This window comes from Bos grunniens, chromosome 13, assembly GCF_055505025.1.
Source record: "Bos grunniens cultivar Pamir isolate PY7600 chromosome 13, Bosgru_T2T1.0, whole genome shotgun sequence".
In the NCBI taxonomy this organism is placed as follows: Eukaryota; Metazoa; Chordata; class Mammalia; order Artiodactyla; family Bovidae; genus Bos; species Bos grunniens.
In genome coordinates this window covers 23,652,406-23,665,104 of record NC_141177.1, presented here as the reverse complement: position 1 = coordinate 23,665,104, position 12,699 = coordinate 23,652,406, and the positions used below count along the sequence as shown (strand labels likewise).

General features: G+C 38.6%; 1 protein-coding gene and 1 pseudogene across 9 annotated transcripts in view; one reads left to right on the top strand and one right to left on the bottom strand.

Moving 5' to 3' along the window:
* Positions 1-3,564: 3,564 nt before the first annotated feature.
* RAD21L1 (RAD21 cohesin complex component like 1) overlaps positions 3,565-12,699 on the bottom strand; it is a 40,780-nt gene continuing 31,645 nt past the window's right edge. For 7 of the 9 annotated variants that reach the window (XM_086332645.1, XM_086332646.1, XM_086332644.1 and 4 more), the window contains 2 exons: positions 11,710-11,787; positions 3,565-5,100 (listed from right to left, as the gene is read on the bottom strand). In XM_086332645.1, coding sequence (XP_086188771.1) covers positions 4,912-5,100; positions 11,710-11,787 — 267 coding nt within the window. In that variant the 3' untranslated portion in view covers positions 3,565-4,911. The remainder of the gene's footprint in view (positions 5,101-11,709; positions 11,788-12,699) is intronic. The other 2 variants (XM_086332647.1, XM_086332648.1) reach the window with 1 other exon arrangement.
* On the top strand, positions 7,071-7,383 carry LOC147360487 (small ribosomal subunit protein eS27 pseudogene; annotated as a pseudogene).

Genomic DNA, 12,699 nt, shown 5'->3' with positions numbered 1-12,699 from the left:
GGTGAGAATATAGAGAAATTGGAACGCATACATTGTCGGTAGAAATGTAAAAAGGCACAGATATTTTGTAAAACAGTTTGATAATTCCTTTAACACTGCTGCTGCTGCTAAGTCGCTTCAGTCGTGTCAGACTCTGTGAGACCTCATAGACGGTAGCCCACCAGGCTCCTCTGTCCCTGAGATTCTCCAGTCAAGAATACTGGAGTGGGTTGCCATTTCCTTCTCCAATGCATGCAGGCATGCTAAGTTGCTTCAGTCATGTCTGACTCTGTGCGACCCTATGGACAGCAGCCCACCAGACTCCTCTGTCCATGGGATTCTCTAGGCAAGAATATTGGAGTGGGTTGCCATTTCCTTCTCCAAATTCCTTTAATAGTTAAACATAAAATTATCATTTGACCCGGAAATTCTACTCCTACGTATATATCTAAGAAAGAGAAAACATGTATACAAAAAACCTTATAACTTACAAAGTCTTGTTCAGAGCAACATTATTCATAATAGTAAAAAATGGAAACAACAACAACAAAATGGAAACAAGCCACGTCTACCAACTGATGTGGATAAACAAAATTCATATCCATATAATGGAATATTAATTTAGCCATTAAAAGGAATGAAGTACAAATACATTCTACAACATAGATAAACATTATGCTAAGTAAAAAAGGCCATATATTATATGACTAACAAAAAGTGGATGAGTTGTTGCCAGGAGTTGAGGGGAAGGAGGGATGAGGAGTCATTGCTTATGAGAATGGGGTTGCTTTTTGGCTGATGAAACTGTTCTAAAATTAGATAATGGTATTGGTTCCATAATACTGTGAATATACAAAAATTCAATACCTACTTATGATAAAAACAAATAAACATCTCTCAGCAAATTAGGAATAAAAAGGAATATCCTCAACTTGAAAAAAATTACTGAAACATGCCCAAACCCACCACTACCCCACCCTTACCCACACAACATACAAAACAAACTATATCTAATATCATACTTAATGATTAATGTGCAAGAAGGAATGAGTTCCTTCTTGCACTGGGAATAGATTAGAAAGGAAATGAAACTGTCCCTATTTGCAGTCATGATAGTCTGTAAAAAATCCCAAAGAATCTACAAAAAACAAAGTTCTAAAAGTAGTTTGTGAGTTTAGCAAGGTCACAAGATGGCAAGAATACACAGAAGAACTCTATAAAAAAGATCTTCATGACCCAGATAATCACAATGGTGTGATCATTCACCTAGAGCCAGACACCAGGGCCTTAGGAAGTATCACTATAAACAAAGCTAGTGGAGGTGATGGAATTCCAGTTGAGCTATTTCAAATCCTGAAAGATGATGCTGTGAAAGTGCTGCACTCAATATGTCAGCAAATTTGGAAAACTCAGCAGTGGCCACGGGACTGGAAAAGGTCAGTTTTCATTTCAATCCCAAAAAAAGGCAATGCCAAAGAATGCTCAAACTACCGCACAATTGTGCTCATCTTACATGCTAGTAAAGTAATGCTCAAAATTCTTCAAGCCAGCCTTCAGCAATACATGAACCATGAACTTCCAGATGTTCAAGCTGGTTTTAGAAAAGGCAGAGGAACCAGAGATCAAATTGCCGACATTCGCTGGATCATGGAAAAAGCAAGAGAGTTCCAGAAAAGCATCTATTTCTGCTTTATTGACTATGCGAAAGCCTTTGACTGTGTGGATCACAATAAACTGTGGAAAATTCTTCAAGAGATGGGAATACCAGACCACCTGACCTGCCTCTTGAGAAACCTGTATGCAGGTCAGGAAGCAACAGTTAGAACTGGACATGGAACAACAGACTGGTTCCAAATAGGAAAAGGAGTACGTCAAGGCTGTATATCGTCACCCTGCTTATTTAACTTATATGCAGAGTACATCATGAGAAACGCTGAGCTGGAAGAAGCACAAGCTGGAATCAAGATTGCCGGGAGAAATATCAATAACCTCAGATATGCAGATGAAACCACCCTTATGGCAGAAAGCGAAGAACTAAAAAGCCTCTTGATGAAAGTGAAAGAGGAGACTGAAAAAGTTGACTTAAAGCTCAACATTCAGAAAACGAAGATCATGGCATCTGGTCCCATCACTTCATGGGAAATAGATGGGGAAACAGTGCAAACAGTGTCAGACTTTATTTTTGGGGGCTCCAAAATCACTACAGATGGTGATTGCAGCCATGAAATTAAAAGACGCTTACTCCTTGGAAGGAAAGTTATGACCAACCTAGACAGCATATTAAAAAGCAGAGACATTACCTTGTCAACAAAGGTCCATCTAGTCAAGGCTATGGTTTTTCCAGTGGTCATGTACGGATGTGAGAGTTGGACTATAAAGAAAGCTGAGCGCCGAAGAATTGATGCTTTTGAAATGTGGTGTTGGAGAAGACTCTTGAGAGTCCCTTGGAGTGCAAGGAGATCCAATCAGTCCATTCTAAAGGAGATCAGTCCTGGATATTCATTGGAAGGACTGATGTTTGAAGCTGAAACTCCAATATTTTGGCCACCTAATTCGACAAGCTGACTCATTTGAAAAGACCCTAGTGTTGGGAAAGATTGAGGGCACGAGGAGAAGGGGATGACAGAGGATGAGATGGTTGGATGGGATCACTGACTCAAAGGACATGAGTTTGAGTGAACTCCGGGAGTTGGTGATGGACAGGGAGGCCTGGCGTGCTGTGGTTCATGGGGTTGCAAAGAGTCGGACACGAGTGACTGAACTGTAACTGTAACAGGGTATAAAATTAACCTGCAAAAGTCAACTATATTAATGACAAAATTATAAAGATGGAAAACAGGTTAAAGGTCTTCAGGGGCTAGGGAGTAAAGGAAGGAAGGAAGTGGCAGTAGCTACAAAAAAGTATCAGGTCATTCCTGTGAAAGAACTGTTCTATTTCTTGACTGTGGTGGTGGTCACATGAAGCCATCTATGTAGTACAATTGCATAGAACTAAACACACACAGGTGGCTCAGACGGTAAAGCGTCTGCCTGCAGTGCAGGGGACCTGGGTTCGATCCCTGGGTTGGGAAGATCCCCTGGAGAAGGAAATGGCAACCCACTCCAGTACTCTTGCCTGGAAAATCCCATAGACTGAGGAGCCTGGTGGGCTACAGTCCATGGGGTCGCAAAGAGTTGGACACGACTGAGCGAACACATTCATTCTAAACACACACAAACAAATGAGCACATGTAAAACTGGTGAGACATGAATCAGGTGAGCAGACTGTATCAATGTCAGTGTCCCTGATACTGTACTATAAGTATGTAAGATGTTACCACTGGGGAAACTGGATGAAGAGTATACAGGATCCGTATTGTTTTTCACAAGTTCATGTGAACCTACAGTTATCTCAAAATAAAAAAGTAAACAAAAAGTCAACTGGAACTCACATACATTGCTAATAGGAATGCAGAAAGGTACATCTGGAAAATAATTTGTTAGTTTCTTATAAAGTTAAACATGCACTGGCCATACGACCGAGGCCTAGATATTTACCTTAGAAAATTAGAAACTTATATTCATACAAAAACTGTACACAGGTATATGCAGCAGCTCTATTTTTAATTGTTAAACAATATAAATGTCTTTCAGGGGGTAAATGGATACATAAACTGTGGTATATCCAGACAACAGACTGCTACTTAACAATACATAGGATTGAACTCCTGATACATGCTATAATTTGTACTAATCTCAAAGATGGAATGCAAGAAGTCAGTCTGAAAAAAGGTTACTTACTATATAGTTCCATTTGTATGACATTCTTAAAAAGATAAAACTATAGTCATGTAGAAGAGTAGTTACCAGGAGTTAGAATGGGGGAAGGGTGTGACTACAAAGGGTTAGTACAAGGGATTTTTTTGGTACCCTGGTTCTGATGGTGCTCACAGGAATCTATACCTGTAAAATTCATTGAACTGTGCACTAAAATAAAAAAGTCAATCTTTCCTGTGTCAATTAAAAATTAAAGGAAATTTTTAAAAAGGGAATTTTGACATCTAAAACTTATAGTTAATACATTCAAAGGGGCCATTTAGAATTTAGTCTGTAGCATAATTCCAGATACAATAGTATGGAGCTCACAGAGCATTACATGAAAATCTCTTAACTCAAACTTCAACTAAGAAAGAAAAACTTTGGTTTTAATGTCAAAAATGCTCAGTATACACCATATAAAGAACATTTATTTTAGTTACCTTCACTTGAATTATAGCTGAAAACAACATGTTGAATAAGCATCCATTAATTTTTTCTAATGTTAGTTTTGCTGATACATAAATGACAGCCATAATAATCATTAATAGTAAATAAACAGGTTGCATGAACTATAGACTAAAGCCATATTATATTAGACTCATATAATTTGAGACTAAGAAAAATTTTATAACTCTTCGATTAAGATATTAGATTAAAAGCCAGGGCATTATATAAAACCAAGAGTGATATGCATTATAATCAAATAAATTATTGTTGTGGAGAAATAAGAAAGTGTTAATTATTAATTACTAATATTTATTAAGTTATAAAATTTAATAAATAATCCACTTTATAAAAATCCTTGAAGACATAAAGTATTTTTAAAATGTATCCTAAATACAACATTCAAGCCAAGGAAATGGTAAATGATATGCATTCAAGTCAACTAAGTTAAAAATATTACTTAGCTACAGTTATTTCTGGAAGCATATAGGTTTCTAATTATGCCTATGATTATTCTGAATTTACAAAGAGGAAATATGGGCTCAACCTATCTATCTATGAAATATGAGCTCAACCTATCTATGAAATGGATAAGACCTTCAGCTGCTTCCAGACAGCTTCTGCGTTAAACTGAACAATCTATACAGAAATTCCAATGATGACATAAATCTGCATGTTCTGGATTTCCTTCACATTTTATGGAACATTGGTCCCACTGTAGCTATAATATCTGCATAGGGAGCACTCTGGCTCAGCTCAATAGCCTGATGTTTTTTTAGCATAAGAAAGCTATAAAATTTGGCAGCAGTTTGTTTCCGGTCACTATTTCTGCAGAGCTTCATCAGACTAAAGTACTGCATTCCCATCTTGTTGGATTCCTGGGAAAACAATTATAAAAGAGGAAAGGGAAATAAGATCATTAGGAACAAAGCAGGCTGTGGATGTATAATGAATAATAAATATTGGTATTTTTGATAAGTGACTGAAATTCTTAAATGGAGAAATGCAAATGATTTATTAGGAAACATAAAAAAACAGGTCATTGAGCACAGCTTGGTTCATTGACAAAATACACGCAAAAGAACTCTAAAGTGTTATACAAATTTCAATGTGTTATACAAATGTTAGGTCTATTGATGTTAACATAAATGGCTCCTGGGAAAAGTGCAATTAATTGAGACTTTGAGGCAGAAAAAAGTCCACAGGACCCTGGGAATCTTCAAAAACAATGATTATCAGCCTGTCAGCCTTGTTTTATAGGTACTGCAGGGTGGAGTTAACTAAACAACTCTAGTGTAAGTGTAATGGCAGGGGAATATGACTAAATAAATATCTCCCAGTTTCTTTGCACAGATTAAAAAGACATTGGTTCACTACAGGACACCTGTGAATCTACTTGAAAAACTGACGTACAATGAAGTATTTGATTAGACTGCACTTGGAATCAGATTTCTAGAGAAGGAGTGTTGTGTTTTAGTTAGAAATACTATGGTGAATACTGGCCAGTATCCCTGTGAATATTGTACTAATTTGGTAGCTGTGAAGCATTTTTTAAAAGACCATATACAAAGGTCTTTTTTGTTTGTTTGTTTGCTAGTCCATAACATTTAACTCATGGCTCAGATGGTAAAGAATCTGCCTGTAATGCATGAGACACAGATTCAATCCCTGGCTCTGGAAGATCTCCTGGAGAAGGGAATGACTACCCACTCCAGTATTCTTGCCTGGAGAATTTAATGGAGAGATGAGCCTGGTGGGCTACAGTCCATGGGGTCACAAAGAGTCAGATACAACTGAGCAACCAACACTAACTTTTAAAAAATTGACAAGTTAAATATTTTATCATACTTTAATCTCAACCAAAGGAGTAGCATAGCACAGTGTCAGCAGCCTTTGAGATAGCATGCCAAGCCTTCATTTATTCCCTCTCTTGAGGAGACAAGATGTGGATTGGGTGGTTTTCCCCAGGGAGAGAGCAGGGACAGCCTTGTAAATTTTAAGAACCCTTTTGACAAACACCCTGAGAGGATTATTCTGTTTCCTCCAAGAGCTCCTCTAAAATAAAGGTAAAGAAATGAAGAAGAGAAATACAAAGTGGAAGACTTACCAGACTTAGAGAAAGCTGAAACCTAAATGCCAGCAGAGAGGAGAACCAGCAAAAGGCAAGACAATTTGAGATACAGAACCTAGACCCTGCTTATGGAAAGCATTTAAGGAACTTATTTGGAGAACAAGAATTTTTGAGGAATGTAGTAACCTCTAGACTGAGATGAGCGAACTGCAACATCCAATGGATTTTCAGCCTCTAGCCAGCTCTGCTCACTTTTGACTGGCCAGACCCAATGACTCAAATTGGCATGTACCAATTCCTTAATCAATCTTGTTCCTTCTGTTTCTCATGACTAATAGGGATTTTACACAATTCAGTGGTTTTTGGATACCAATCAAAAAACTCACTAGTTTGTTTAAATTCTGAAGTCAGGGGAGATTCTGTTAGCAACCAAGGACCTCTCAGTTCAGTCCCGAATGGATTTTTCCTCCAACTGCAACTAAAAGCTTCATATCTGTCGTCCTTTCCCTATAGAGTTTATTTATGCCACTAAATGGGTAAATGTATATAGACAGAATTTTACTTTCCTTCTAGATTCTCTAATTGTTTAATATATTTTACAGTGTCTAATATATCACATTGTTAAAGCCATTCATCAATTTACCTTTGCATTTCAAAAATCTGGACATAAGGCCAGCATATACTTATGCTCAGTATTTAATGGTGAAATTTGAGTGTAAGTACAATAAAACATGAAAAATGTGGAAAAAAGGAGCATTTCCAGCAGTGAAAACCTCCCCTATGATACCTCTTGCAAAGGATCACCTTCATCCTTCTCCAAAAAAGGAGAAGAGGAAACATGAGAAGAAGCACATGGTCCAGAGCCCCAGTTCCTACTCTATGGATGTGAAATGCCCAGGATACTATAAAATCACCACCAGCTCTAGCTGTGCACAAACACTAGTGGTTTTGTGTGTTGGCTGCTCCTTGTCCTTGACACCCTACAGGAATAAAAGCAAGGCTTACTGAAGGATGCTGCTTCAGACAGAAGTAGCACCAAAGAATCCAAAATCAAGATGAGTGGGAGACCATCCCAACAAACACATTTGAACAAAACAGAAACAAAATCCCTAAATGAAAGAAAACCTAGGAAAAGATCAGTGATTATAGGCAGCAGTATGTCATAAGCTGGAAATGAAGTGTGAAGTTAAAAACATGAGAATTCCTTAAAAGGCTACTTGAAAACAATTAGACCCTCAGGTTTACCACACCACCTCACAGAACCAGGAGACCATTAGTCCTGAACCCTAGCAGGAGGCAGAAAGTTGTCTTTCTGGAGGTACCAACCATGAGGTTTTAGACCTGGAATACGAGGCACTGTGGATAGTGGAAGAGAAGTGTTACAAACTGGGGGATTAAGGGAAATTCTAATATCTAAGCAGTGAGACTGCCAGCTTCTCCCTTACTCCCTTTTGTTTCCTCAACCATGGACGTCATGCTTATATCTTCTAGATGGTAGATTTGACCATGCAAAAATAGACCATTCCAAGGAAAAAGATTCTATAGATAATGACATCTGTGTGCGTACGTATTGGCGGGGGTGGGGACACCCAAAATTATCTCGCTATGAAGACAACAAGTCTATAAGCCCCACCCATGCTTATATAACCTCCAATCAGCTTTTTGGTGTCTCATTCTTAAATAAAAACCAAAGATCTATTAAACACTTGGATAAAATTTCTAATATCCAAGAGAATTACTAAGGAAACAGACAGTGAGGGCAGTAGGAGAAAGCTATAACCTCTGAAAATTAAGAGAAGACACCATCCACAAAAAATGATTAGGATGCTTTTGAGAGAAAACAGATCAATGGTTGCTGGGGGCTGGGGGAGGGGGACCAGTGGGGGAGATGAGACAAAGGATTATCAAGAAACACAAAGAAACTTCTGGAGATTGTAGATATGTTCACTATCTTGACTGTGGTGAGAGTTTCCATAAATACGTCAAAATTTATCTAACTGTATATTTTAAAATAGGTATGGTTTATTGTTATGTTAATCATACTTCAATAAAACTATTAAATATAAATAAATAGATTGTGAAAGTCACTCGGTAGTATCCAACTCTTTGTGACCCCATGGACTATACAGTCCATGGAATTCTCCAAGCTAGAATACTGGAGTGGGTAGCTGTTCAGATGCTATAAAATAAAATAATTTAAAAATAAAATAGTTAATAATAAAATTATTAATAAAACAAAATAATAACTGAGAAAAAAACTCCTGGAAAACAAAGAAGTTCAATAAAAATGAGGATAAAGCTGAAGAAATCTTCTAGAGCAATAAAGAACTATGGATGTAGGTTCATGACATTGTACAGGGGTCAGGGATCAAGACCATCCCCAAGAAAAAGAAATGCAAAAAGGCAAAATGGTTGTCTGAGGAGGCCTTACAAATAGCTGTGAAAAGAAGACAAGCGAAAGGCAAAGGAGAAAAGGAAAGATAACACCCATTTGAATGCAGAGTTCCAAAGAACAGCAAGGAGAGATAAGAAAGCTTCCTCAGTAATCAATGCAAAGAAATAGAGGAAAACAATAGAATGGGAAAGACTAGAGATCTCTTCAAGAAAATTAGAGATACCAAGGGAACATTTCATGCAAAGATGGGCTCAATAAAGGACAGAAATGGTATGGACCTAACAGAAGCAGAAGATATTAAGAAGAGGTGGCAAGAATACTCAAAAGAACTGTACAAAAAAGATCTTCATGACCCAGATAATCACGATGGTGTGATCATTCACCTAAAGCCAGACATCCTGAAACCCAAAGTCAAGTGAGTCTTAGGAAGCATCTCTAGGAGCAAAGCTAGTGGAGGTGATGGAATTCCAGTTGAGCTATTTCAAATCCTAAAAGATAATGCTGTGAAAGTGCTGCACTCATTACACCAGCAAAGTTGAAAAACTCAGCAGTGGCCACAGGATTAGAAAAGTTCAGTTTTCATTCCAATCCCAAAGAAAGGCAATGCCAAAGAATGCTCAAACTACCGCACAATTGCACTCATCTCACACGCTAGTAAAGTAATGCTCAAAATTCTCCAAGTCAGGCTTCAACAGTACGTGAACCCTGAACTTCCAGATGTTCAAGCTGGTTTTAGAAAAGGCAGAGGAACCAGAGATGAAATTGCCAACATCCGTTGGATCATCGAAAAAGCAAGAGAGTTCCAGAAAAACATTTACTTCTGCTTTACTGGCTATGCCAAAGCCCTTGACTGTGTGGATCACAACAAACTGTGAAAAATTCTTCAAGAGATGGGAATACCAGACCACCTGACCTGCCTCCTGAGAAATCTGTATGCAGGTCAGGAAGCAACAGTTAGAACTGAACATGGAACAACAGACTGGTTCCAAATCAGGAAAGGAGTATGTCAAGGCTGTATATTGTCACTCTGCTTATTTAATTTATATGCAGAGTGCTGCTGCTGCTGCTGCTGCTAAGTCGCTTCAGTCGTGTCTGACTCTATGCGACCCCATAGACAGCAGCCCAGCAGGCTCCCTCGTCCCTGGGATTCTCCAGGCAAGAACACTGGAGTGGGTTGCCATTTCCTTCTCCAATGCATGAAAGTGAAAAGTGAAAGTGAAGTCGCTCAGTCGTGTCAGACTATTAGCGACCCCATAGACTGCAGCCTACCAAGCTCCTCTGTCCATGGGATTTTCCAGGCAAGAGTACTGGAGTGGGGTGCCATTGCCTACATCATGAGAAATGCTGGGCTGGATGAAGCACCAGCTGGAATCAAGATTGCTGGGAGAAATATCAATAACTTCAGATATGCAGATGACACCACCCTTATGGCAGGAAGTGAAGAAGAACTAAAGAGCCTCTTGATGAAAGTGAAAGCTGAGAGAGAAAAAATTGGCTTAAAGCTCAGCATTCAGAAAACGAAGATCATGGCATCTGGTCCCATCACTTCATGGGAAATAGATGGGGAAACAATGAAAGACTTTATTTTCTTGGGCTCCAAAATCACTGCAGATGGTGACTGCAGCCATGAAATTAAAAGATGCTTGATCCTTGGAAGAAAAGTTATGACCAACCTAGACAGCATATTAAAAAGCAGAGACATCACTTTGCCAACAAAGGTCTGTCTAGTCAAAGCTATGGTTTTTCCAGTAGTCATGTATGGATGTGAGAGTTGTACTATAAAGAAAGCTGAGCACCAAGGAACTGATGCTTTTGAACTGTGGTGTTGGAGAAGACTCTTGAGAGTCCCTTGGACTGCAAGAAGATCCAACCAGTCCATTCTGAAGGAGATGAGCCCTGGGATTTCTTTGGAAGGAATGATGCTAAAGCTGAAACTCCAGTACTTTGGCCACCTCATGTGAAGAGTTGACTCATTGGAAAAGACTCTGATGTTGGGAGGGATTGGGGGCAGGATGAGAAGGGCACGACAGAGAATGAGATGGCTGGATGGTATCACTGACTCAATGGACGTGAGTCTGAGTGAACTCCAGGAGTTGGTGATGGACAGGGAGGCCTGGCGTGCTGCGATTCATGGGGTCTCAAAGAGTCGGACACGACTGAGCGACTGAACTGAACTGAACGGCTGAATACTGTGCTGAAGATAGACTGGGGTTGGGGAGATATAACTAAGTTAAATTTTCATTTTCTGTTGAAAGAACTCAGCAGATAAAATGTAAAGCTGAAATATTAGGATAGAGGAGTAAGAACTTGTAATTAGAAGTATAGATATAAATCTAAAAGAAATAGTTCAATTTCCTCTGGAAAGCAGAATTTAGGGATAAGGAGGGGATAGGACAAAAGACTTCTGTGTTTCCCTTTCAGCCTTACAGCATAGTATACTGAACTTTCAAAATTATACGCATGGATGGGGCTTCCTTAATGGCTCAGTGGTAAAGAATTCGCCTGCAGTAGTTTGATTCCTGGGTCAAGAAGATTCCCTGGAGGTGGAAATGGCAACCTACTCCAATATTCTTACCTGGAAAAAAATCCCATGGACAGAGGAGCCTGGCAGGCTACAGTCCATGGGGTTGCAAAGAGTCGGACACGACTGGGTGACTAAGCGTGAATTATTTTGACAAAAATATGTTAAATTTTGAAATTATCTGTTTTGTTCTTAAACTGTTATAAATTTAATTACATATTGAGAATTAGTTGACAGCCTGCTAAACACAAGAATGAGACATAGCATAGATGTCTAGGGACATGCATATGGGTAAGAATTGATTACAGCATATGGGCACCAAAAACAAACTCATACTTAGCCCTGGGTATACAGCTTACAATACATTTCACTATAGAGTAATTTGGCCTCAACAAGAACACAGTGAAAATGGTTTCATTTTTATTAATATCTAGAGGATTGAACTCAACTTTTTATTTTTAAAACTAAAAACAGTGTTGATAAACCCTACCAAGTCTTACCTGCAAACTATGTAACATCTGAAGTATTCTTAGATTCCATCTTTCTGCCTCAATATTTTGTTCATTCCCCCATGACTCCTGTTTGAAAAATTGATAAAATATTTCCTTTAATCAAAATTTATTGACTGTTTACTATCTGCCAACCATAGTGTAGAAAGAAACACAAGACACACAACCGTAACATGGGGTCCTGCCAAATAAGGAGGTTATCATCTGCAGTTGAGAGAATAAGACCAACAAACAGGTACAGCTCAGTTTTTATAGGCTGATATCTATGCTCCCAGGCTATCTTCTGACAAGGGGCTCCAGAGTAGGAGATTCTGCATCTGTATTGGTGATGCATCCCAGGCATTGTACCCTTACTTTTAAAGGTAAAGATGACCACTTTTGGCTAGGACTCTCCCAGCTCTGGTCAATCTGAACTCAGATGACAGGAGTAAACATAAAGTTAGAGAAGAACTGCATTATAAAGATCTTTATTTGAATTTATCTGGTGATATAAAGGTTCTAACAATAACTGATGTTTAGTGAGTTGTGTCCAATTGGGTTAGGAACCTTTCAGATTTCAAGGATGCCTTGTCAAAAAAAAGATCAACACACTGCCTTTCACATTATGTAAATAGATCCAACTTTTCAATCTTCTTTTCAGTTTTTAGTCACTTGCAGAAACACCATAATATTTAAAAATTATAAACTTGAAATCCCTTCACAGGAACTCACTCTAAGTCTCCTTACCAACTAACAACTTACAAACTGAGAACAGAACTGAACATAGGAAAGGTGCTGATAAGTCTGATAAAAAAGCATGCCTATAAAGGGTTTGGGGGTGGGGATGGGCAAGCGGCACAGATCTGACCTATTAATACTTTATAATTTTTCCTATGTTATCTCTGTTATCATGCAACCTAACAGCTTCTGTGTTACCCTTATCACAGCTCCACTGTTTGTCAAGCTTTCACGTATACCTCTGGAGCCCAGACACTTCCTAAC